The sequence below is a fragment of the Eulemur rufifrons genome, chromosome 9 (genome assembly GCF_041146395.1).
Source record: "Eulemur rufifrons isolate Redbay chromosome 9, OSU_ERuf_1, whole genome shotgun sequence".
Classification (NCBI taxonomy): domain Eukaryota; kingdom Metazoa; phylum Chordata; class Mammalia; order Primates; family Lemuridae; genus Eulemur; species Eulemur rufifrons.
Genome location: NC_090991.1, coordinates 8,569,182 through 8,593,343, shown reverse-complemented (window position 1 = coordinate 8,593,343; position 24,162 = coordinate 8,569,182). Strand labels below are relative to the sequence as shown.

Here is a 24,162-nt window from a genome sequence, read left to right as displayed (position 1 = left end):
ACAGCCCCCTCCCCCAATTATCCATCCCCTTCCCTCCGGGTCTCCTAGGACCCCTTCCTAGCCCGACCTATCTCGGCCGGCAACCTTCGCTAAGCCGTCGGTGCCACTCCCCGCCCATGTGGGCCCCCGCGGGCTGCCCACGCCTGTCCCCCAGCTCCCCGTTCCGCTGGGCTTTTCCCTCGTCAGGGGTGGCTTTCTGAGCCGCCCGCTCCGTGCCCCTTTCTGCAGCCTCTCCTGCCACTCGGGGCCCCCGTTCCCCCTCCCGGCGGCGGGGGGCTGCCCCCGGGGGGCTGGCGGAGCTGGGCCGCGGGGGCCCCGGGGCCGGCGGTGCCGGGGTCATCGGGATGATGCGGACGCAGTGTCTGCTGGGGCTGCGCACGTTCGTGGCCTTCGCCGCCAAGCTCTGGAGCTTCTTCATTTACCTTTTGCGGAGGCAGATCCGCACGGTGAGCCTGGGTGGGCGCTAGCGGTGGTGGGGACCTCTGTCCGCGGTGCTCACGGGTTTTCATAAAGTGTCAAGCCTATGTTTGGGCCTAGGAAGGGAATCCGGGGGCTTTTCCTACTGGAGAATTGGGGCACCATAAGCTGGGCGTGGGGTGGGGAGGAAGGAGACCCTTGTAATAACAACCGAGACCTGAGGGGTTTTGATGGGCCTAGATGGGACAGGATTTGGCAACTCTTGGGGGCTAGGGTGGTGGGTGGGGCGCTCTTAAAGAAAGCTGGAGTTGTTGCTAAAGAAACCGAGACGCGGGGAACACCTGTTTGATGGCAGCCAGATCAGTTGATGTGAGCTTGTGAAAGACCCTTCTATTAGAACCTGTGTGTGTGTTTGGTCTCATAACCAGGGAGAGACAAGCTTATGTGTAAGGGCGGAGGTAGGTGGGAGGGCGTATGTGACAAACAAGGATGGGAACTTAAAAGGCCTGGGTGAGGAGAAACCCCTGCAGTTTCCATTAAGGGTATTCCCCCAAAAAGGCTTTGAAAACTTACATCATAGTCTGAGTGTAGGTATCTGGATTTATTGAGACCCTGAGACTAAAGATGATGCTTTTATGATGGGCTTCTTTAGTTGTAGGAGGGATCGAGTTAAAGTTTGGGTGTCCCTGTCAGAAGACAGCGCTGGTCAGTTGTAAGGCTTGAATCTGAGGGCACACTTGTTCTCCAGGAGACCCTAGCATTATATGGGATACTGAGGGGAGTGGAGACTTTGGATGTACCCAAGCATCTCTGGGTTCCCTCCCCCATAGCTTTTCTCCAAGGTCAGAGCGTCTTAAGCTAACATCATTTTAATGAATGTGCCCTTGTGTTCTCATCACCACTGGGGAGAATCTTCTAAAGGAGTCTAGAGAGAATTTAGTGAGCTGGGGTACAGAGATTCTCAGTCTGTACTCTTTGGAATACCCCAGTAAAATTTGAAAGAATAAAACCAGGTAGGGGCAGCATAAGTCAAGGGAATTTCCAAAAAGCCCTGGTGTTAGTAGTGGTTGACTTAACTGATTTGGGGGAATGGGCCTGGCCTCTTTTTTTTTTTTAACCAATCTACTTCCACTTCCTGATTTAGGGTTAGGACTGTTCAGGATGGTTGCTGTTGTAGGCAGGGCTACTCCCCTGTGACAAGAGCTAGGAGCCAAGAAAAATTTGGGGTCAGAGGTGCTGAGATATGTTTGCGGCTAGCTCCTTGGGTTTTCTTTATGAGTTGACTGCCATCTTCTCTGTCTGACCTTCTCTCCCTAACACATCAGTATTCTGGGTGGAGAGAGTGGTGCTCCAGCCCATCGAGAGGTTAGTTACCTCCAAAATTACTCTCCTTTGGGCAGCACTGACCACGTAGCCTTTTTGTCCTCCCTTTCCAATCTGGTTTCTTCCCCCACCCCCTTTCTGGCAGATGCTTGGAGCATTCCCTACATGCCCAGCATATGCAACCCGAGATAGCAGGGCAGGACACCCGAGCTGTTTCGGCCCTCAACAGGGCCCAGGGAGAAAACACTGGCGGATGCCTTGGGATTAGGGGGAGAGGGCCCCTTGATTTGCAAGCGGGGAGCCTGGTTCTTGTATGCTGTGGGGCCTGGGGATGGACTGAAGAGCCTTTGTCTGTGCCTTCGAAGGAAAGAGCAGAGGAGGGAATTGCCAGGCTTTGCATGGGGAGATCTGAGTATTAGGAAATAGGAGCCTCTAGAGAAAGGTTGGAGAAGCAGAGCTGGAAGGCTGAGATGATGACGTCCTTGTCCCTTCTTCACCTTTCACTCACAGCCCTTACTCACTCTGGCCCTCTGCATGCCGTCAGTCAGCTTGGCAGGTGGGGCTTTCCAGTGTTCTCTGCCTTGCCCTAGGTACCAGGATAAGGAGGCTGTTCAGAGGACTGAGGTTCTCTGTAACTTGTGACTTGGCTAGGGGTGAGAGATGTGGACAGGTGGCTGGTTAAAATAGGTCTGGTGGCCCCCAGCCAGAGGAACTTAGCTGACCTGACAACCTTTGGATTCCCTCATTCTCTGTTCCCATGAGGAATCCAAGGACCTCCTCTCCACCTACCCAGTCTACTAAGGAATCTGAGGCTCTCAGTTCCCAATGTGAGATGATGGAATTTGCCACAAAGAATCCTTGGGGTGAAGGTGGGGGGCTCATGTGTTTCTTTGTTCAGCATAGCAGGATCGTATCACGGTTAGGAGGGCAGGTTCCTGGGTTGGACTGCATGGGTACAATCCTGGCTCCACCACTGCATCGATTCTACTAACGTTAACTGACTACCCTTGCTACAGTGTTCTAAGCACTGGGAATACAGCCATGATTGAGACAAAAATCCGGGTTTTTGTGGCATTTTCATTCTAATTGGGGAGAAAAATAAGATAATTCGTAGCTGTGTGGCCTCAGGCAAAGTATTTAACCCCTCCAAGCCCTGGTTTCTTCATCCTTAAAACAGGGATAATATTATTAGGGTTGTTTTGAGGATTAAATAATCCTAAATCACAAACACAGTACATATGGTAAATGTTCAACATATGCTACCTCTTACTGTTACTGGGGAAGATATCCTTGTCAAGAGTTCTCATCACCTCTTTTGCTATTCTTAGGTAATTCAGTACCAAACTGTTCGATACGATATCCTTCCCTTATCTCCTGTGTCCCGGAATCGGCTAGGTGAGTATGCTGGCTGGGAATACTCCTTTAAAGTGAGGTAGGGTTTCAGCTCTGGGCCGGAGGTCAGTCGGTGTTATCCCTTCCCATTGTGGTTCAGCCCAGGTAAAGAGGAAGATCTTGGTGCTGGATCTGGATGAGACACTTATTCACTCTCACCATGATGGGGTCCTGAGGCCCACAGTCCGGCCTGGAACGCCTCCTGACTTCATCCTCAAGGTGTGTGGGAGTGGGGAGTGATGACATGGTTACATCTGTTACTGTGCCCAGCCCTGGACTCACTTTTCTGGTCCCAGAGCATCTGGTCCTCATCCCCTGGTACCAGTGTCAGCCTGAAGGAGGGAAGCAGGTGGTGGTGGTAGGGTTGGCTGGGGTGTCCTCTAGGCCTGTGTTGTGGCACTCAGGACTTCCCCTAGACGATCCTTGTTCCTTTGTAGGTGGTAATAGACAAACATCCTGTCCGGTTTTTTGTACATAAGAGGCCCCATGTGGATTTCTTCTTAGAAGTGGTAAGTTTGCAGGAGCTAAAGGGAGCTCTGTGATGGTTTTGGGGCTCTGGGAATTTAGGGGATTTGGAGGAAGGGATAAGAAGAAATGGGTAAAAGCAGTTTTGGAGAGGGGAGGCTGTAGGGTGGTAGGGGAATGGCTTTCAGTAGTTGGGGTTGATTTGTTGTGCTGATGTAAGCCATAGGCATCTTTCTGTTTTTTTCTTGTATCTCTGAATCTTAAGGGTATAGGATGCCTCAGAAACTGAGTTTGGAGGTTTTGGGGGGGTGGGGGTGGTTCAGAATTTTGCATCTCCAGAGACACTGATGTTGATGGAAGGCTTGAAGGACTAGGCTGGCGTCCTAGTGAAAGAACTGTATGGTTAAATGAATGATCATGATACATGACATTTCCCTCTTCTCCAATCTATTTCAGGTGAGCCAGTGGTATGAGCTGGTTGTGTTTACAGCAAGCATGGAGATCTATGGCTCTGCTGTGGCAGATAAACTGGACAATAGCAGAAGCATTCTCAAGAGGAGATACTACAGACAAGTAAGGGGCTAGAATACAGGTCTAAGAGTGAAGCCCGGGAGGTAGACCACCAGGGAGGGATCTGGGTTTGGGGCAATTGCCTTGGAGGGGGTATGGGGGAGGCATATTTGATTATCCCCTGCCTTCCAGCACTGCACTTTGGAGTTGGGCAGCTACATCAAGGACCTCTCTGTGGTCCACAGTGACCTCTCCAGCATTGTGATCCTGGATAACTCCCCTGGGGCTTACAGGAGCCATCCAGGTATGGGGGAAGGTGGTGAGTCTGGCAGAACCAGAACGTGGTTCTGAGAAGGTATTTTGATTGCAGGGAACTAGGAGGCAGACAGCCTGGGCCTTGGTCTTTGAGAGCTGGAATTTGCTGGTTTATTATAGGTCCAAATGCAAGTTCTCTATTTCAGATGAGACACCCCCATGTGTCCATTTCACAAATCAGATTTCTTACATCAAATTTTTTTCAATTGAGGCACAATGGCAATAGATTTGACTAGAAGCCTCACATTAATACTAGATCTGGTGATTAAAATTTAATTTTATTTTGGAGGATAAATCAGGAAGGTTTTACTGAGGTTAACTTCAGGTAGGGGGAGGTATATAAAAACATTTAGTGTCTCTTAAATCCTTTGTTTCTTTTCATCTGCATTTTCACACACTCTAGACAATGCCATCCCCATCAAATCCTGGTTCAGTGACCCCAGTGACACAGCCCTTCTCAACCTGCTCCCGATGCTGGATGCCCTCAGGTAAGGGAAGTGGGCTCTAGACACTTGGCTTTCTGAGGAAAGGAGGAGGTGGGGGATCCCAAAAGGGAATAAACAAAGTTTGTCCTGTTTTATTTACTTACCTCTCTCCCTTAAGAATTTAGCATTTGGACCCAGGTCTTTTTGCTCCAGAGCTCATCATTTTTAGCTATTGGGTTTTGGGGACATTGAACCTTTCTCATCAATGTGAAAATGGAGATAGTATCAGCCCCACATCTCCAGTGATGCCGTCTTACACTAGTGTTGTGAGGATGGCAACTATGAGGTACTCTACCAACGCAAGTTACTGTCATTCCAGGTTCACCGCTGATGTACGTTCTGTGCTGAGCCGAAACCTTCACCAACATAGGCTCTGGTGACAGCTGCCCCCCCTCCACCTGAGTTGGGGTGGGGGGGAAAGGGAGGGCGAGTCCTTGGGATGCCGACTGATGCCCTGTCCAATGTGAGGACTGCCTGGGCAGGGTCTGCCCCTCCCACCCTCTCTGCCCTGGGAGCCCTGCACTCCATTTGGAGTCTGGATGGACACGTGGGCCGGACTCTGAAGCAGCCTCACTCTAACTTCGTGTTCACACTCCATGGAAACCCCAGACTGGGACACAGGCGGAGGTCTAGGAGAGCCGGAACAGTGTCTGTGGTGGAGAGGCAGGACTGGCCAGAGAGAGAGACAGACGGACGATGATGATCCGGGAGGTTCAAAGAGAAGCCAAGTCAGCTTTGTTGTGATTTGATTTTTTAAAAACTCTTGTACAAAACTGATCCAATTCTTCACTCCTGCTCCAAGGTCTGGGCTGTGGGTGGGAGACTGGGATTTTGGGCCACTGGACTTTCCCCAAATTTGTCTCCCCTTAGTTTCCCTCTTTTTTTCTCTCCCTAGATTTCCTCAGACCTGTAACCAGCTTTCTCTCTTTTTTTCCTTTCCTCTCTTTTAAACCATGCATTATAACTTTGAAACCAAAGCTGCCCTAGATCCTTCTCTGGGGTTTTGGGAAATGAAGGGAGGGGACTTTGTTCATATCCACCCTGTCCCCTAAGCAGAGGTGGAAGAGACTGCTGTTGGACCCAAGGGGTAAGGGGAAAGGTGAGGCTGAGTATGGGAATGGAGTAGCGAAAGTCTACACCAGATGCTTTGGCGGGAAGGGCTGAGTGGCGGGATGGGCGCCCCGGTGGGGAGTGGAAGGACGCCTTTAGAGAGCCATGGGCTACAGAAACATGAAAAGAAAAACCTGGACGCCCAAAGGGCATATAGTTGGAGAAAGACCGGGCTTGGCCTGCAAGACTGACGTGGACAGGTTAAGCGGGCGCTGCCCCCAAGCGGCTGGTGCCCACGACCGCCAGTGTTCGGGCGGGGCCGGCCTCCCTCCGAGCTCTCGCCCCGTGGGCTCCACCTCTCCAGCGCCCTCCTCTTCCTTCTCGAAGCCGGCTCTACATCTTTGCACCCGCCACGTGACGCTCCGCCCTCCTCTGAGATCACATGATTCGACCATACACATCCTGAAAGTGTTCCTCCGCACTGGCGTAGTTCCTACCTTTCGGACCTCCTCTGCAGTCACTATTGGTCCACTCCTCCTGGAACTTAGCGTTCTATACGTCTCTCCAAACATCTGTTTCCTTTTTGACCTCTTATTTCTGGAGACAGTCTCAGCCACTTGGGTACTATTTTGTTTTGGTGTCAACGGCCGCCTTCAGCGTAGCAACACGTTTCGTGAATAGCTAATCTTGTAATTGTCTCTGCTCTTCTTCGTTATTTCTGAAAAAAACTTGGAGAACCAAGTCATATTATGATTACCACCTCTTACTTCTTTTCATTCCCAGGTTCGTGGGTGTGGGGCGGAAGGTTGGAAAATGGGTTTTCAGTTATTTTCGACAATAGCAAAGGCCAGCCACCTTTGCTACGTCGCTTGCGTAGCTCACAAATTGATGCCAAAGCGATTACGCCGATGGCGTGAGAGGGGCGGTCAGTGGGTGGTGCTACGCTAGCAGCGTTACTAACGCTGGGCTAGAGGCGTATCTTAACAAGTTGGGGTGCCCCCGATGGCCGGGAGCGGGGTTAGTGAATAGGGAAGTGGCGCAAATTCGTGGATCGCTCCGCTGAATCCGCCCGCGCGTCGCCGGCGTCGCCACCGCCCCCCGTCCCGGCCCCCCCCCCCCCCCGCCGGGTTCCCGCAGCCCAGCCCGGTCCAGCCCGGTTCCCGGGAGGATGAAGTTCGTGTATAAAGAGGAGCATCCGTTCGAGAAGCGCCGCTCTGAGGGCGAGAAGATCCGAAAGAAATACCCGGACCGGGTCCCGGTGAGGACAGTAGCCAGGGCCGAGGACTCGGGACGCTGACGCTGACGCCACAGCCTGGGTTTGGGTCCGGGACTGGCTGCGCGGGGATCAGGCTGCCGGCTGTGGTGGGCTTGGTAGCGAGCCTGAAACTGCTGTCCCTGGGACCGGGGGTGAAAGGAGTGGGGTAGCGATAGAGCGGAGGATGAGGGGATGTGGACAGGAGAGAGAAACCTTGGCATTCGTGTGAGTGGAGGCCCTAGGGAGTTTGACAGCCTGAGCTTCACATGGTCATCCCCCGTGGTTAGCTAGGATTTCGAGGTTGAAGCTCTAGTTGGCCCAGACAAGTCACCTTTGATTAAGAGAGTTGTTTTTATGGCGCCCTATTCAGGGATTGATCCTGGATATTTATTTAGGTTGCTACAGTCAATGGGGTCAGGATCTCTGACACTCTGCTGTACCGCGTGTGCAGAGACAAAGAGAAATTAGTCTGGGGTAGATTTAGGTACTAGGAATATTGTTGCTTGAATTCTTGACAGGTGGAGCTGCAGGGTTGTATTCCTTATGTTTCCTAATTTTCATTTTTCCTTTATCAGGTGATAGTAGAAAAGGCTCCCAAAGCTCGAATAGGAGACCTGGACAAAAAGAAATACCTGGTGCCTTCGGATCTTACAGGTGGGAACCCGACCCAAGACCCAGGTTTGCTTTCTGTGGGTGGGAATACAATCTCTGTGGGAGGAGGCTCCACCTAGCAGCTGTTCTTTTGAAGGAATTTATGATCTCTGTGACTTTCTTGTACCTTGTATCTTTGGCAGTTGGTCAGTTCTACTTCCTGATCCGGAAGCGAATTCATCTCCGAGCTGAGGATGCCTTGTTCTTCTTTGTCAACAATGTCATTCCACCTACCAGTGCCACGATGGGTCAGCTATACCAGGTATGGCAACTAGGAAGTAGTGGAGGCTTTGGAGAGGAGTCTTGGAAGATCTTGAGGAAAAGAAAGTCTTAGGTCAGCAGTTCTTGGACTAGCTGGCTAGCTTGTCTTAAAATTTCATGATAGTTCTGGGTTGGGGGTTTAAATAGAACATTGGGAGTAGAGAGAAGTGAAGAGAACAGCGAACTGGAGGAACCGTTCTGATCAGTACTCCCCCTAGTCGTCCTCCCCTTTCCAAGGCAGCAGAGAACACTTTGAGATCTTTTGCTCAGGGTTGCTGTACGAATGATACTGCTTGGTTGCTCGCGCATGGAGTCAGTGAGGGAGTCAGGCGTTGGTTTTGGGGGTCTTCAAAATTAGTTTTTGAAGAATGTGTCTGGCTGGTGGTTGGTTCAAGTAACTGAAGCCTGGTTGCCTGAACACCATTTTCTGCTTTCACCCCAGGAACACCATGAAGAAGACTTCTTTCTATACATTGCCTACAGTGATGAAAGTGTCTACGGTCTGTGAAGCTGCTGCCCCTGAGGTGTGGGGGGGTTCTCATTCTACAAAGAGAGAGTTGGCTCCTCTTCCCTGACCTCCTCCTCCTCCTCCAGGCTGAAACACCACCTCTTTTCTTCAGGACCTGCACTTCTTAATGTTTAAGGCATTCTCTCCGGCTCCTCTTAGCAGGAGGGGTAATGGAGGAGATGGCCTCTTGTACCTCTCCTTTCTCCTTTCTTCCCCTTTCTCTGCCCACTTTCCCATTCTGCTTTAGACTTTTTGATTGTCAATCTCAGTCACATCCAGTGATTGTTTTGGTTTCTGTTCCCTTTCTAACTGCCCTAGGGGCTCGGCACCCCAGCAATCCCTTCCTTTCACTACCTTCTTTTATGGGGGTAGTTGGAAGGGACTGAAATTGTGGGGGAAGGTAGGAGGCACATCAATAAAGAGGAAACCACCAAGCTGAACTGAATTTTGCCTTATGTTGCCCCCTCACCCTTTTGTTTTTTAGTTTCGTGGAGGTGTCATGGGCTTCAGTGGTGGGGAAAGAGGGGGAATAGGTACAGGTTGAAGGGATAGAAGTATATTTTGGTTTATTCTATTTATGTTGGGCTTGTCCCCGTCTCTATAAAAGAGGTGATTTTGTGATGGAATGGAACATTCTGAGTATCGTTTCATGAAATTTTATTATTTATTTCTTGATTTATTTATTTATTTGAGTCAGGGTCTCACTCTTTTTTTTTTTTTTTTTTTTGAGACAGTGTCTCACTCTGTTGCCCATGCTAGAGTGCCGTGGCGTCTGCCTTGCTCACAGCAACCTCAAACTCCTGGGCTCAAGCGATCCTTCTGCCTCAGCCTCCCGAGTAGCTGGGACTACAGGCATGTGCCACCATGCCCGGCTAATTTTTTTTCTATATATTTTTATTTGTCCAGTTAATTTCTTTCTATTTTTTAGTAGAGACGGGGTCTCACTCTTGCTCAGAGCTGGTCTTGAACTCCTGACCTCGAGCGATCCTCCTGCCTGGGCCTCCCAGAGTGCTAGGATTACAGGCGTGAGTCACTGCGCCCGGCCAGGGTCTCATTCTTCTGCCCACGCTAGAGTGCAGTGGGGTCACAGCTCACTGCAACCTCAGACTTCTAGGCTCGAGTGACCCGTCTGCCTCAGCCTCCTGAGTAGCTGGGACTACAGGTGTGCACCACCATGCCTGGCTAATTTTTCTGTTTTTTGTAGTAACGGCATCTCAACTATGTTGCTCAGGATGGTGTGGAACTTCCGGGCTCAAGCAATCCTCCCACCTCCCTCTCCCAAAGTGCTAAGATTTACAGGTGTCAGCCACCGCGTCCAGCCTGTATGTGTGTATATAAAATACGTATATAGAACTAAATGTTAAAAATATTGATATAAAAAATTCTATTTTTTACTGTGGGTTCCTACGGAAGAATGTTTGAAAGTACCTGTTTTAGATAAAAACATCCAAATTGGTTTTTTATTTTTTATTTTTTTAAAAAGCCAAATTTGGTCATCCAAATTTGTCATAACGTTTTGGATTAAAAAGGAGGAGATTTTCGTGTGTGGGAGCTCGTAAAAGGACTGTTTTCAGTTGCATGTCACTTGGCCAGACTTTGTGCCGGCGTGTGCGATCCAGTGGAGTGGAATCTGAGAGAGGGAGAAAACTGGGAGGAGGGCGCCATTATCACCAGGAGAACTTCATGTCCCGACAATCTTTTCTCCAGCCGGCCGGAAGTGGGGCGGTCCCCGGAGGGAGAAAGACTATGCAGAAAGAGGCAGTATGGTGGCCGAGAGTTCTAATCGCTTCTTCCTCTTCTTTCTTGGTCCCGCCCAGCCTACATTTCCCAGGGGCCTGCGCGTGCTCTTCCGCTCTGTCTTCTTGCTCCCAGTCCCCCCGCCACTCCCCGGGGGGCGGGAGCGGCGTAGTGCGCCTGCGCCAACATATGGCTTGCTGGGAACTGAAGTTCTAGAGCCTCATGCAGTCCTCTTTCCGCTGTCCCCGGACGAACTACAACCCCCTTGGTGCATTGCGCCTCGGCGCCGACGGAGGGAGGGGGGATAGAAGAGGAGGGAGGGAAGAGAGAAGAGGAGGAGGGAGCAGGCGGCCGGCGGCGCGGGGGGAGGGGGCCCCGGTCCGGGAGTGCGGGAGGCAGTGGTAGAGGGAGGTGGCGGCAGCGGCTAGCGGACTTGAGTCTCGACCAGGCTGTGGTGGATACTTCTGTGGAGCGAAGCAGTAGGAGCACCAGAGCACTAGAGGCGGCACTGGGATCCCCGGCTCAGGGGAGGGGGGCGCCGGACCGGGAGGAGGGGAGGGGGCGATGCTGGAAGCCATGGCGGAGCCCAGTCCCGAAGGTGAGCTCTCGACCGGCACCGAGCGCTGAGCCGGCGTGGGGGTGGGCGAGAAATCAATTGGCAAACTTGGAGGTCGAGCCCCGGCGCCCAGCAGGGGACTGTAGGGAGGGGGTCGGGGGCCTGGCCCTGGAGGTGGGAGAGCGACGAGTTGAGAGACCTTGGAGAAAGAGGAGTGGAAGACTGGGTTGAGGTAGTTGGCGATTAGACACTGTGTGTGGGGGGGAGGTGGGGGAGCGAAAGATAGGAGCTGGAAACCCGGAGCTTCGGGGGTTAGGGGCCGAAAGAGCCACCGGCAGGTTGGGGCCCTGGAGCTGGGAGAATCTGAGGGCCGGAGAGTTGTTGAGGAGGGAAGACGTATTAGAGGACTGAGTGAGGGGCCCGGTAGTTCGCCGAGGTGGGGGAGTTTGTGGCCGCGGTGCCGGAGCTCGGAGTAGTTGCCGCCGGAGGATAGCCCGGTGATTGTTGGAGGGGTGGGCAGGTAGTTGTGGGGAGAAGAGAGGGTCTGGGTATTGTCTGCAGTAGAGGGACCTGTAGTGGGGGTTAGTTGTGGGGAGAGAGAGTCGGGAAGCGAGGCGAGCTGGGTAGTTGAAGGGGGCGGTGGGGCGGGGTGGGGGGGCTTAAGACCGGCGACTTGTGTGTGTGGGGGGTGTTGGTTGGTGAGGGTTAGAGCCTGGGAGTTGGGGAGGATGAAGGGGGCAGCGGCGGCAGTAGCAGGGGCTGCTGTGGAGAAAGTAGCTTGTTGGGGGGAGGGGGCTAGAGTTTAGGGGTCCGTAGCCTGGTGACTTGGTGAGTACGGGGGCGGGGGGGGCGGCGGTCATAGAGAGCTCGGAACAGGGCCCGGGGGCCCGGCAGGGAGCCTGAGGAGCTCGAGACGGGGAGGGGCCAAAGCCCCGGATGGGGGCGGAGGGACGACGAAATTGTGGGGAGCGCGGTGTTGGGGGCAGGTGGGGCCGCGTCCGGGTTGGAGCTCTTTGGTCTGTCCCGGACGCGAAGTAGCGTTGGATGTGTGTGCCTGTGTGTGTTTGGGGTGGCGGTGAGGGGCGCGTCGGGCCTCGTGCTCGAGTAGAAGGGAAAGGGCCGGAGGGCGGGGAGCGGTTCAGCGTGGTCATCCTGGACCCTGGGGGCCGGCGGGCGGCGTGTGCGGTCTCGGAAGGCCCGAGGCGGTAGAGCGCGGTTGGGTAGGAACTCGGGGCTCTGAGCGCGTGTGAAGGACGGGGGGTTGGGCGGGCGGCGGCCGGGCTCGGTCCGGGAGCGGTATGGCGGGGTGGGGCGCCGAAAGATCCGAGTAGACTAGAGTCTAGAGAAACCGTGTGTTGGGGGGGCGGGGCGCCGGGCCTCCGGTTGGGGGAAGGGGAGCGCTATAGCGAGGCCTGAGAGGGCGCCGCGCCCAGACTCCGCCCCTCGTAGGGCGGAAGGGGGAGCAGGGGCAGGTCCAGCACGGCTGGGGGCCTGCTGGTCTGGCCCAGGGACCTGGGAGAGGAGGGGGTTCACTTGGGGCCAACAGGGTTTAGAGGTGAGGTTTTACACAGATTGCTTCTTAATGTCTTGACTCAGCTTTTATTGCTTTTACAGATCCACCTCCGACCCTTAAACCAGAGACTCAGGTGAGTTTTCCTTTACCTTTGCAGCATAGTATCACTGTCTGACAATCTCCCCTCCCCCCCCAACCCTCCTCCGCCCCTTCAACATTTCTCACTTAGGGCGCTTCTTAAACTCCTGTCTGGATTCCATGTTATCCATGTTTCCTTCCTTTCAGCCACCAGAGAAACGGCGGAGAACAATAGAGGATTTCAACAAATTCTGCAGTTTTGTTTTAGCCTACGCTGGTTACATCCCCCCTAGCAAAGAGGTAGGGACAGGAGGACGACTGGCTTAAGACTGGTATCCTAGGACTATAGAGGGGCTGTTGTGCAAATGGGACTGTATTACTTTATGGGAGGAGCCCCCCCCGAAATTATATGTAAGACGAGGGAAGTTGGAAACTCTTAGAGCTGTGGTAGGAAAGCTGGTATGGAGGGAGGGGATAGCTAGCTTGAGCAGCAGTGATAGGGAGAGGGGACTTGGAGGCTTTGGTCAAGATTTTGGCATGGTTTTGGAAGGTGTTTCTCACTAAATTTAGGAAGGTGAAAACAGTAACAAATGAGGCTGTACAGAAATACAGGGAAAGAAATATGGTTGTACCTTGGGGGATACAGTATTCAAAGGCCCTGCGGGGCCGTGGGGAGATGGTTAGAGCTTGAGGGCAAAGGGCACATGACAGAGGAGATGCTGATGGGAATTGGTATGGTAATAAGTTTTCTGAGTACAGTGAGATTTGGAGGTTGGGTAGGATATTTTAGGGTAGATCTAGTCTGTGGTTTTCAAACTGGGTTTGTGGAGGGGCTGAGATGACACCAGGCTCCTGCTAATTAATCCTGGTCTTTTATTCCTTTTAAGGAAAGTGACTGGCCAGCCTCTGGCTCCAGCTCTCCATTGCGAGGTGAGAGTGCAGCAGACAGTGATGGGTGGGACTCGGCCCCATCAGATCTTCGAACCATCCAGACCTTTGTTAAGAAAGCAAAGTCATCTAAGAGGAGAGCTGCCCAAGCAGGTCCCACCCAGCCAGGACCCCCAAGGTCCACTTTCTCTCGTCTCCAGGCCCCTGACAGTGCCACCCTGCTTGAGAAGATGAAGCTCAAGGACTCTCTCTTTGATCTGGATGGGCCCAAAGTTGCATCCCCACTGTCCCCCACATCCCTGACACATCCCTCCCGGCCCCCTGCTGCTCTCACTCCAGTGCCCCTTTCCCAGGGAGACCTTTCTCAGCCTCCTCGAAAGAAGGACCGAAAGAACCGAAAGTTGGGGCCAGGATCAGGGGCTGGCTTTGGGGTGCTTCGGAGGCCTCGGCCAGCTCCTGGTGATGGGGAAAAGAGGTCTCGAATCAAAAAGAGCAAGAAACGGAAGTTAAAAAAGGCAGATCGAGGAGATAGACTCCCACCTCCTGGGCCTCCCCGGGCACCCCCCAGTGATACAGACTCTGAAGAGGAGGAGGAGGAGGAAGAAGAGGAGGAGGAGGAGGAGATGGCAGCAGTGGTAGGGGGTGAAGCCCCAGCCCCTGTGCTCCCAACACCCCCTGAGGCTCCTAGGCCCCCTGTCACAGTGCACCCTGAAGGAGCCCCTCCCACTGACAGTGAAAGCAAGGAGGTGGGCAGCACTGAGACAAGCCAAGATGGAGATGCCAGCTCCAGTGAAGGCGAAATGCGGGTCATGGATGAGGACATCATGGTAGAATCAGGTGAGAGGTTTGGGGCTACCCAGAGGCCGCTGGGATGAGGGGTTGGGGGTGTTTTGGATCCAAGAGGTCAGCAGAACACCAAACAAACCTTCTTTTTCCTAGGTGATGACTCATGGGATCTGATCACGTGTTACTGCCGAAAGCCCTTTGCAGGGCGGCCCATGATTGAGTGCAGCCTGTGTGGGACGTGGATCCACCTCTCCTGTGCTAAGATTAAGAAGACCAATGTCCCTGACTTCTTTTATTGCCAGAAATGCAAGGAACTGCGGCCAGAGGCCCGGCGGTTAGTGGGGCCTCCAAAATCTGGAGAACCCTGATAGCGCCAACTTTAAGCTGGAACTTCCAAATGACAACATGACTTGGGAACTGAGCTTCTCAGGGTCCTCAGCCTATCCCCTGGAGCCTGGATACTGTCCCCTTTTCAAGGCAGGAATTCTCAAGGGAGACTTGTTTGAAAATAAGTGTCTCAAATTCCTACCCTGTCTTTCCTCCCCATTCTGTGAACTTGAAATCGGACCCATTATAGTTAGGGGTGGGAGGCTGTCTGGGTCTGTAGACACATAATCTGTGTCTCTTGGCCCTGTCACCCCTCACTTTCTGGGCCTGGGTTGGAATTGGGATGGAATGGGACAGTTATCTATAAAACTCTAGTGTAAATATAGCACTCCCCTCCCTCATCTTTTCTTCTATTTCACTCCCCATTTATTTTTTTCTCCACCAGTTGTATTTTTAATTTTGGACTTCCTCTTTTGGGCATGGCAGCTCAAAGGTGGAGTACTAGAGCCTGGCCAAGCGAGGAAGGAAAGCAGAAAGGTGACGATTCTCACCTCTTTTGTTTTTAATAATATTGGCCAGCTGTTTGTACAGACAGCCTGCGTGTTGTAAATAAAGCAGAGTGGGCTCTTTTGTGTTTTTAGCCCTCACTGACTGTCCTGCTTGGGAGGGAGGCTTTGGAAAAGCCGACTGAAGACTGGCTAGAGATGGGCCTGAAACCCACCTCTCAAAATCCAATCCAAAAATGACACGCCTATGGGCCACCCTTAAGGTATTCTGGAATAGCCAGCTCTAGGCTTCAATCCGATGTTTCCCCCAACCTCAGTCTAGGCCCTTCCACAATCCCCACCCTCAGTCCCTGTACAAACACTCCCGCGGGTCAGAGTTGCTTCGCGCTCCTGCCTGAGTGGGGTAAACCGGGATGCCAGCCAGTTGCCTGCTTCCTGAGAGCAGAGCCCAGCTTAATCTGGGTGTTCTGAGGACCCCGGGCAGGGGAGAGGTTTGGGGGCGGGGCAGTTTAGGGTTGGGAGACCGTTGCCGAAGGGAACGATCACGTGGCGGGGGCGCTGGGGAGTCGTTCGGTCACGTGACTCAACGGGAGTCACGTGGCAGAGACGGCAGAGGAGTGCGGGGTGGGCGGGTTTGTGTCACGTGACATGGGGAGAGGTGGGCGGGGACCTGGAAGGCGCTCGCGAGGTCGGCGGCAGGGGCTCGCGGCAACGGCGGAGTCCGCGGCTTTGGGTCGCATCCCACGGTCCGCCCCGCCCCTCGCCGCCACCGCGCTGACCCCCCCACCTTCTTCCCTTTGCATCTCTCTGGTTCTGGGTTGGTCTTGTTCGCGCTCGCGCGTCGGTTTGCGGGTGTGCGCAGGCGCCGCGGGGGCGATTAGCCCCGTTGGGTGGGCGGTGGATCCCGGGAGCGCGCGGGCGAGACCATGGCGGGCAGCAGCACAGGGGGTGGTGGAGTCGGGGAGACGAAGGTGATTTACCACCTGGATGAGGAAGAGACACCCTACCTTGTGAAGATCCCCGTCCCCGCCGAGCGCATCACCCTCGGCGATTTCAAGAGCGTTCTGCAGCGGCCCGCGGGCGCTAAGTACTTTTTCAAGTCTATGGATCAGGATTTCGGGTGAGCGCGAGGCCTAGATGGGACCGATGGGAGCAATGCTAGGGTGGATTGGACGACAAGGTGGGGCACACATCTACTCTGGGCCATACTGGGATTTTCTGGCCATGGTGGAGCGCGTTGTGCTATGTATTCTGAGATAGATTGGCTATCCCAGGATGGACAAGGTTATGCTTGAACAGATCGAGACACGGAGCTACATAGGAGGACAAACTGGGGTATACCAAAGCAGGTTAGGCAAGATTAGGCTACACTGGAATAGATGGGGACACACTGGTTTATTTTGGGATATTCTGGACTGAGTAGATTGATCTATCTTCCGGTAGTTTAATACGTTCTGAACGGTCTTGTAGTACACAGGCTACATATTCTGGAATTTCCTAATATAGATTGGGCTATATGAGGGCAACTTGGTGATATTCTGGCCAATACTAGGGCAGACAGGATTGTTTTGGGTTATTCTAGTCTATACTAATGCAAAGATTGCTCTATTGGGATGTTCTAGGCTGCCCTGGAGAAACAGGCCATTCTGGACTCTACTGGATTTTATTGGTTAATCCTTGTTTCTCTTGGGGTCCGACATGGTTTTATTGGGGCGCTCAGTGTAGGGGCAGAGAAGGCTGTTGGGGCCTATGCTGGTATAGACAGCTGTATTGGGATATTTTAGTCTATATTGGTGCAGGTAGCAGCATGTTGGTACATCATGGGCTGTGCTGGAATAGATTGGGCTATCTTGAGGTAATTTGGGACATTCTGGGCTAGACTGGAACTGTAAATAATGCAGAGTAAGCTCTTTTGTGTTTATGGCCTTTGGGACTGAGCCCTCTGGGTCCTCAACCTCCTGCTTTTTTGAAGGCAGATCGGATTAAGTTGGGGTAGTGTGGGTTCTAGGAGAATGGAACAAACTGGACTGTACCTAGAAAAATTGTTCTGTATTAGGAGAGTGATACTATCTTACAAGTTGTCTTGGATTTAAATCAAGATTGTTTTATTCGTCAGCTGTGTAATCTTGAGTAATTATTTACCTTTGTGCCTTGATCTCTTCATCTATGACACAGAAATAATCACAGAATAAAATGCTTAGTTTAGGTGCATGGTACATGGTAAATTCTTGGTGAGTGGTGATTGTCATTATTAGTATTGAGACTGACTAGTCCATAAACTAGGTTATGATGATACAGAATAATTTGTCTTAGAGTAGGTTGAGCCATGTTGAGATTGGGTTATGCTGGGAAGAATACTACCTTATGCTGAGACAAATTGGTGGTGACTGGGCTGTCTTGTCACATTGATAGCAAATGGATTAAATTGGCATATATCCAGGCTCCCACAACCATCTTAGGCTAAAGGGTTAATCAAACACAATGTCTTAATTTGGGGGTGAGGGTGTGTATGTGAAAGAGAGAGAGAGGAGGAACTAGGGCTTAGACTCGTGTGGTTTATGTTTATTAATTTAGTCAACAAATAGCTGTTAATGCCTGGTAAGTGTCAGATACTGTGCTGTGTGGCCAAGACATAGTGTTGAACAAAGTAAGTGTTAATGATTTGATTTTGTGGTTGAGAAGAAGGGGCAAGTCCAGTCCACCTCAAGGAATCCATGGGAGATAAGACCTCCAATGCTGGGCTTTGGGATTTGTCAGGCCAAGCAGATAGGTGCAGAGCTGCTCATGCCTGTAGTCCCAGCTACTCGGGAGGCTGAGCTGGGAGGATCGCTTGAGCCCAGGAGTTCTAGGCTGCAGTGAGCTATCATCACACCACTGTACTCCAGCCTGGGCAACAGAACAAGACCGTGTCTCAAAAAATTAAAAAAAATTAGGCTTGGTGGTGTACCCCTGTAGTTGCAGCTACTCAGGTGGCTACAGTGGGAGGATTGCTTGGGCTGTATTGTACTATGCTAGTTGGGTGTCTGCACTAAGGTAGGCATCAGTATGCTGACCTCCTGGGAGCAGGGGACCACAAGGTTGCCTAAGGGAGGGGTGAATAGGCCCAGGTCAGAAGTGGAGCAGGTCAAAAGTCCCATGCTGATCAGTAGTGGGATCATGCCTGTGAATAGCCACTGCCCTCTAGCCTGGGCAACATAATGAGACCCCCATTTCTAAAAACAGAAAAGAAAAAAAAAACATTGCTTAGTGCAGAATTTTGTGCCAGGTGAGGCTGAGGAGAATGGGAAGGCTGGCTTGGAAACAGCCTGATGAGGAGGTACTAGTGTTTGATCTAATCGGCATTTTTACCTAGGCAAAGACAACAGCTTTGGACAGCTCTCTGGAAGTGAATTAGAGAAAACTAAAGGAAAGTGTAAGAGCAGAGACAAGATGAGGACCAAAGCTTTTTTTGGGAAAGGTGTGTAAGGAACAGGAACAGGAACAGGAACGGGGTTGAGGGAAGGCTACCAGCAAGACTCTTAAGTTAGATATTTTGGGGAGCTTGGTAACCATAGAGGATTGCCTTTGAAATTTGACTGAGAGGTTTGAATCAGACTCAAGGATGTCTTTGTAGCAGCACTATGCCCCTGAGGATGAGCTGAGGAGAGAAGGAGAAATAAGGAAAGGGAATTGAGTTTGGAGATTTCTTGGGTGTAGGAGTGAGTTGTTTCAGCATAAGAGAATAGAATTTGGACAGGGCAGGAGAAAGTCAACATCCCTAAGCTAGATAAAGATTTCAGGAACCTTCAAATGGGGTCGCAAGTCTAGCTCACTGACTTCTATTTGATCTCTTGGCAGGGTGGTGAAAGAGGAAATTTCAGATGACAATGCCCGCCTCCCCTGCTTCAACGGAAGGGTGGTATCCTGGGTAAGGGACCCTGACTCTGAGGACCCAGTCCCCTCAGTACTGCCACGATCCTCCAAGCTCAGTCTGTGTCTGTAGCCCTCCCCTTCCCAGGTGTTGGAGGCCGTGACTCTTTGCTGGGAGCCCCTCAGCCTTCTCCTTCTGGAGCCTCTAATACTTGCTACTGCTTTTTTGGGTTGTTCTCCAGGCTCTCTCAGACTCTGTCTCTTTTCGAATCCTTTCCCTTACTGCCATCTCTTATACCCCATCTTTCAGTTGAGCTGCTTTTTATCACTTGCATCCTTCTAGCTAGTGTCATCAGATAATCCCCCACCGGAGATGGCTCCTCCAGCCCATGAGCCTCGCACAGAGCTGGCACCTCCTCCCCCACCGTTACCCCCTCTGCCACCGGAGAGGACCAGCGGCATTGGGGACTCGAGGCCTCCATCCTTCCAGTGAGTCCTTTGGATTCTTGAGCCCAGGGGAGGGAGGTGACAAGGGAATCCAAACCCTTTGGGAGGAGAACCTGAGGATTTGGAGCCCTGTTCTCCTGACATGGGTCGGAAACCATTTCTGCCCATCTAGCCCTAATATGTCCAGCAGCCATGAAAATCTGGAGCCTGAGACGGAAACCGAGTCAGTAGTTTCACTGAGGCGAGAGCGGCCTCGCAGGAGAGACAGCAGTGAGCATGGCGGTGAGGGGCAGGCCCTGGAGGCTGGTAGCCTGGGGTCCAGGAAGGGCTGGGCCAGACCCCGGCCTGGCCTCGGTGGGGGTGAGGAATGGGAGGCCTGGTTCCCAAACTTCCTGTTTATATGCAGCTGGGGGCCATAGGCCTGGTGGCCCCTCAAGACTGGAACGCCACCTGGCTGGGTACGAGAGTTCCTCTACTCTTATGACCAGTGAGCTAGAGAGTACCAGCCTGGGGGACTCGGATGAGGACGATACCATGAGCAGGTATGGCTCCACTCATCTCCCCAGGGCTTCTAGCTCCCTTCCAGTCAATCCTGTCGTTCTTTCTCTTGGCCCCGTGACCACCTCATCCTATAAGTGCTCCCCTTCCCACCTCCTGACAGGTTCAGCAGTTCCACAGAGCAGAGCAGTGCCTCCCGCCTCCTTAAGCGCCACCGGCGGCGGAGGAAACAGCGGCCACCCCGTCTGGAGAGGGTGAGGGGGATCCCCTTGGGCAACTGGGATTTGGAGGAGGTGGGGGCATGGACCTTGGTTTCGGTGGTCCTAGAACACAGACAGAACCCAGGGCTTATCCTGGGTTCTTAAAGGGCAGCCACTGTAGTTCCTTTTCCTTTTCCCACCACAGAGCTCATCCTTCAGCAGTGTCACGGATTCCACCATGTCTCTCAACATCATCACAGTCACACTCAACATGGGTACAGAGGGAGCCTGAGGCTGGGGGCATGGGGAGGACCTGGTCTCCAGGGCTCCCTGCGGTCACTCAGCTGGGGCTTCTCCTCCTCATATGGACTGTCTCCACAGAGAAGTACAACTTCCTGGGCATCTCCATTGTGGGCCAAAGCAACGAGCGGGGAGATGGAGGCATCTACATTGGCTCCATCATGAAGGGTGGGGCTGTGGCAGCTGATGGGCGCATCGAGCCAGGGGACATGCTTTTGCAGGTGTGCTGGGGCAGGACCAGTGGGCAGGGGCTCTCTGTAGCCCGTCCCACCCTGCCTCTGACCAACCTCCCCTGACGTCTAGGTGAATGACATGAACTTTGAGAACATGAGCAATGATGATGCTGTGCGGGTGCTGAGGGACATTGTGCACAAGCCGGGGTGAGTCTCTGAGTTGGTCTCAGGTCCTCAGTCTGCTTGTTTTTTCTCTTTTACCTTTTGTTTTATAGTTTTGTAGTTGTTTCGTAGTTTTAGTAAGTAGTGAGACGTAACACTCAGTACATGAAGTGAAGACATATAATGTAGTGAATGATTTTAGAGTGAATACCCATGTTATCACCACCTAGATCATGAAATAGAAGACTGTCCATACCCCCCAATCCTCTACTTGCACTGTCCCTTCCTGTTGCCAACAATCGCACTCCCCCTAGGGTTAGTCACTCTCCTGGCTTCTTTGAACATCACTATGACAAACAAATGTTTGTTTAACTTGATAGTTTACCACCCATAGTTTAGCATCCTTAAACAACAGTTTAGTTTTACCTGTTCTTGAACTTTCTGTGAATAGAATTGTGCAGGGTGTACTCTTTTGTTTCACTCAGCTGTGTGTGTTTTAAGAGTTATTCTTGTTGGTGAGTCATCCACATCGTGGAGCCTTCCCACCCTCACCTCTGGCCCAGCCATGTATGTGCTCTATGCTCTTTTCTTGTCACCCTCTTTCTGTCTCTCAGCTCATTCTTGTTCCAGGCCTCTGCCCTCCCGAGGCCTCCTCCCGCACTGCCCCCTGACTGTCCTCCTCTTCTCCACAGCCCCATTGTGCTGACTGTGGCCAAGTGCTGGGATCCCTCTCCCCAGGCCTATTTCACCCTCCCCCGAAGTGAGTGATGCTCAAGGAGGTACCTGAGGCTGGGGCTGGTGGAGGAAGGGCCAGGTAGAGGTGGGGACCAGAGTCTGAGTCAGGGAGGGACAGGGCTGGTTTTCTGGGACTGAGAAGTGGTCATTTTGGTGGCCGCCTTTGTCCCAGATGAGCCCATCCAGCCAATTGACCCTGCTGCCTGGGTGTCACACTCTGCTGCACTGACTGGTACCTTCCCAGCCTATCCAGGCTCCTCGTCCATGAGCACCATCACGTCTGGATCCTCTTTGCCTGACGGTGAGCCCCCAGTCCACCCCACCAAAGGCTGACCGGTGATGTCCTGACCCGCCACTCCTGTGTAAGTGGGTCCTACCCCTGACAGCCCATTGTCTCCTCTGCCAGGCTGTGAGGGCCGGGGCCTCTCCATCCATACAGACATGGCATCTGTGACCAAGGCCATGGCAGCTCCAGAGTCTGGGCTGGAAGTCCGGGACCGCATGTGGCTCAAGATCACTATCCCTAATGCCTTTCTGGGTACAGCTGGGCCCTGGGCAGGTGGCATGGGGAAGGGAGGAGAAGGTGACCAAAGCTGGGAATGGCACAGGCAGGGGTGAGGGCATAAATTGGGAGGAGACCCTGAGGCCTCTTTCCACTGTGACTGTCCTCAGGCTCAGATGTGGTTGACTGGCTCTACCATCACGTGGAGGGCTTTCCTGAGCGGCGGGAGGCCCGCAAGTACGCCAGCGGGCTGCTCAAGGCGGGCCTGATCCGACATACCGTAAACAAGATCACCTTCTCCGAGCAGTGCTATTATGTCTTTGGGGACCTCAGTGGTGGCTGTGAGAGTTGTGAGTGCTCCTGCCCCAACCCTGGGAGTTCAGCTCTGCCTGCCTTGTTCTACCTCTCGAACCCCAGACCTAGCCTGGAAACCCAGCCAGGGCCACCGAGGACGGGCTGAGCAGTATGTGTCCTGTACTAGGTCCTACACTGGCCCAGGTGGGGTTTGATGTCCACCTGTGTGCTGCTGGACAAGTCCTGCACCACGTGCAGGGCTGTGTCTGCTGTCGGGAGAGGCACCTCTTCCTGAGTCCCACAGAAGCATATGGGCTAGTGGTGGCCCTGGCTGTGCCCATGTCCCGATGGCAGCAGTAGGTGGGGAATTTCCTGTCGGAGGCCCTTGTGACCCCTCCCATTTTAAACTTCATCATGGGTTGGTCTGGTCCCAGTTCCCCTCCATTCAGTATTTGAGGCCATGGTATCTTGAAGCAGTGATGTCTTACTCTCTTACCCTGCTTTCCAGACCTGGTCAACCTGTCTCTGAATGACAACGATGGCTCCAGTGGGGCTTCAGACCAGGACACCCTGGCTCCTCTGCCTGGGGCCACCCCCTGGCCCCTTCTGCCCACCTTCTCCTACCAATACCCAGCCCCACACCCCTACAGCCCCCAGCCCCCACCCTACCATGAGCTTTCATCTTACACCTATGGTGGGGGCAGTGCCAGCAGCCAGCACAGTGAGGGTAAGTCACCCCCAGATACTGATATAGCCAGGGTCTGAGGGCGGAGCAGAGCGGAACCGGGGCGGGGGTGGCGGGGAAGGCTGGGGTCGGGGAAGCCAGTGGAGCTGGGCTAGGGCTCAGTTGCCCCATCCCCACTCTCCCCACAGGCAGCCGGAGCAGTGAGTCGACACGAAGTGATGGGGGGGCAGGACGCACAGGGAGGCCCGAGGAGCGGGCCCCCGAGTCCAAGTCTGGCAGTGGCAGTGAGTCTGAGCCCTCCAGCCGAGGGGGCAGCATCCGGTGGGGTGGGGAACCTGGTGGGACTGGTGATGGGGGTCCTCTCCCCTCCAGAGGCTCAACTGGGGGTGCTCCGAATCTCCGAGCCCACCCAGGGCTCCATCCCTATGGACCACCCCCTGGCATGGCCCTCCCCTATAACCCCATGATGGTGGTCATGATGCCCCCACCGCCACCCCCTGTACCCCCAGCAGTGCAGCCCCCTGGGGCCCCTCCAGTCAGAGACCTGGGCTCTGTGCCCCCAGAACTGACAGCCAGCCGCCAAAGCTTCCACATGGCCATGGGCAACCCCAGTGAGTTCTTTGTGGATGTTATGTAGAGCCCACTGTGGGGCCATGTTGGGTTTCTACCCTGGGCCCATCCAGTCTCGGCTTGGTGCTCCTGTTCTGTGATTAGGTGTCTTGTCAATCACACGCTCCTTACTCCTCGCAGTGCCTGGGCTCAGCCTGCCGGCTGCTGTGGAGTTGTTGCCACTGTGACTCTCACCAGCAGTGCCTGGTTCCTCCCCCTTCTCTCAGGGGTAGACAAGGGAACTCCGGTTATTTTTAGCTTTACTGTTTTTTATAGGCCTATTTGGGGGTTAAAATAGACTTTTTTACATTTTTTGGGACTATTTTTTTAATAGACATTTCCTCTTTTATATGAAGAATCCCTATCTCCTGGGACCCCTTTTCTAACCTCAGAATGTGACCTCCTCCTCTAGTTGCCCAGTCAGCTCTGCCCTGCTGCAAAGGGTGGGTGGTGGTCAGTGGTACCCTGGGAGGAGGAAGGGGGTTGGTCACCCTAGACAGCAGTCCAAGAAAGCTGGGGTATTTGGCATTTGGGGCCATGTAGCTGCCTTTGTTACTCTATTTATTTTAGTCACTTGTATAAAACACCAAATAAAGCAATAGAGGCAAACTCCCCACACCTCTGGCTCCTTTCTTTGGGAGGGATGCAGGCAGCTGAGGGAAAGAACTGAGACAGCAGCAAAGCA

General features: G+C 53.1%; 4 protein-coding genes across 8 annotated transcripts; all 4 read left to right on the top strand.

Moving 5' to 3' along the window:
* The first annotated feature begins 3 nt into the window (after nt 1-3).
* On the top strand, nt 4-6,368 carry CTDNEP1 (CTD nuclear envelope phosphatase 1). 2 transcript variants are annotated; one of them, XM_069481979.1, is made up of 9 exons: nt 4-446; nt 3,069-3,135; nt 3,233-3,351; nt 3,570-3,641; nt 4,054-4,170; nt 4,300-4,411; nt 4,826-4,910; nt 5,227-5,283; nt 5,517-6,368. In XM_069481979.1, coding segments are annotated over exons 1-9 (732 nt in total). In that variant the 5' UTR covers nt 4-344; the 3' UTR covers nt 5,518-6,368. The 2 variants fall into 2 exon arrangements, with proteins under 2 accessions (XP_069338080.1, XP_069338079.1); XM_069481978.1 differs by having other exon boundaries at nt 5,227-6,368.
* A 673-nt stretch (nt 6,369-7,041) lies between these two features.
* On the top strand, nt 7,042-9,072 carry GABARAP (GABA type A receptor-associated protein). Its single transcript, XM_069483285.1, has 4 exons — nt 7,042-7,215; nt 7,788-7,866; nt 8,007-8,125; nt 8,567-9,072. The coding sequence occupies exons 1-4, from the start codon at nt 7,126-7,128 to the stop codon at nt 8,630-8,632; spliced, it is 354 nt and encodes a 117-aa protein (XP_069339386.1). The 5' UTR covers nt 7,042-7,125; the 3' UTR covers nt 8,633-9,072.
* A 1,657-nt stretch (nt 9,073-10,729) lies between these two features.
* Nucleotides 10,730-15,147, top strand: PHF23 (PHD finger protein 23). 3 transcript variants are annotated; one of them, XM_069483283.1, is made up of 5 exons: nt 10,730-10,967; nt 12,540-12,571; nt 12,724-12,816; nt 13,605-14,241; nt 14,344-15,147. In XM_069483283.1, the coding sequence occupies exons 1-5, from the start codon at nt 10,934-10,936 to the stop codon at nt 14,556-14,558; spliced, it is 1,011 nt and encodes a 336-aa protein (XP_069339384.1). In that variant the 5' UTR covers nt 10,730-10,933; the 3' UTR covers nt 14,559-15,147. The 3 variants fall into 3 exon arrangements, with proteins under 3 accessions (XP_069339384.1, XP_069339383.1, XP_069339385.1); XM_069483282.1 differs by having other exon boundaries at nt 13,404-14,241; XM_069483284.1 differs by lacking the exon at nt 10,730-10,967 and adding an exon at nt 11,214-11,437 and having other exon boundaries at nt 13,404-14,241.
* Nucleotides 15,148-15,849: 702 nt separating this feature from the next.
* DVL2 (dishevelled segment polarity protein 2) lies at nt 15,850-24,022 on the top strand. Of its 2 annotated transcripts, none has more exons than XM_069481969.1 (15): nt 15,850-16,143; nt 18,861-18,930; nt 19,216-19,361; nt 19,492-19,601; nt 19,726-19,861; nt 19,981-20,071; nt 20,223-20,292; nt 20,399-20,538; nt 20,621-20,697; nt 21,345-21,412; nt 21,560-21,680; nt 21,774-21,925; nt 22,060-22,227; nt 22,692-22,910; nt 23,057-24,022. In XM_069481969.1, exons 1-15 carry the CDS (start codon nt 15,950-15,952, stop codon nt 23,503-23,505), a joined length of 2,211 nt encoding a protein of 736 aa, XP_069338070.1. In that variant the 5' UTR covers nt 15,850-15,949; the 3' UTR covers nt 23,506-24,022. The 2 variants fall into 2 exon arrangements, with proteins under 2 accessions (XP_069338070.1, XP_069338069.1); XM_069481968.1 differs by having other exon boundaries at nt 21,560-21,688; nt 21,794-21,925; nt 22,060-22,239.
* The last annotated feature ends 140 nt before the right edge of the window (nt 24,023-24,162 follow it).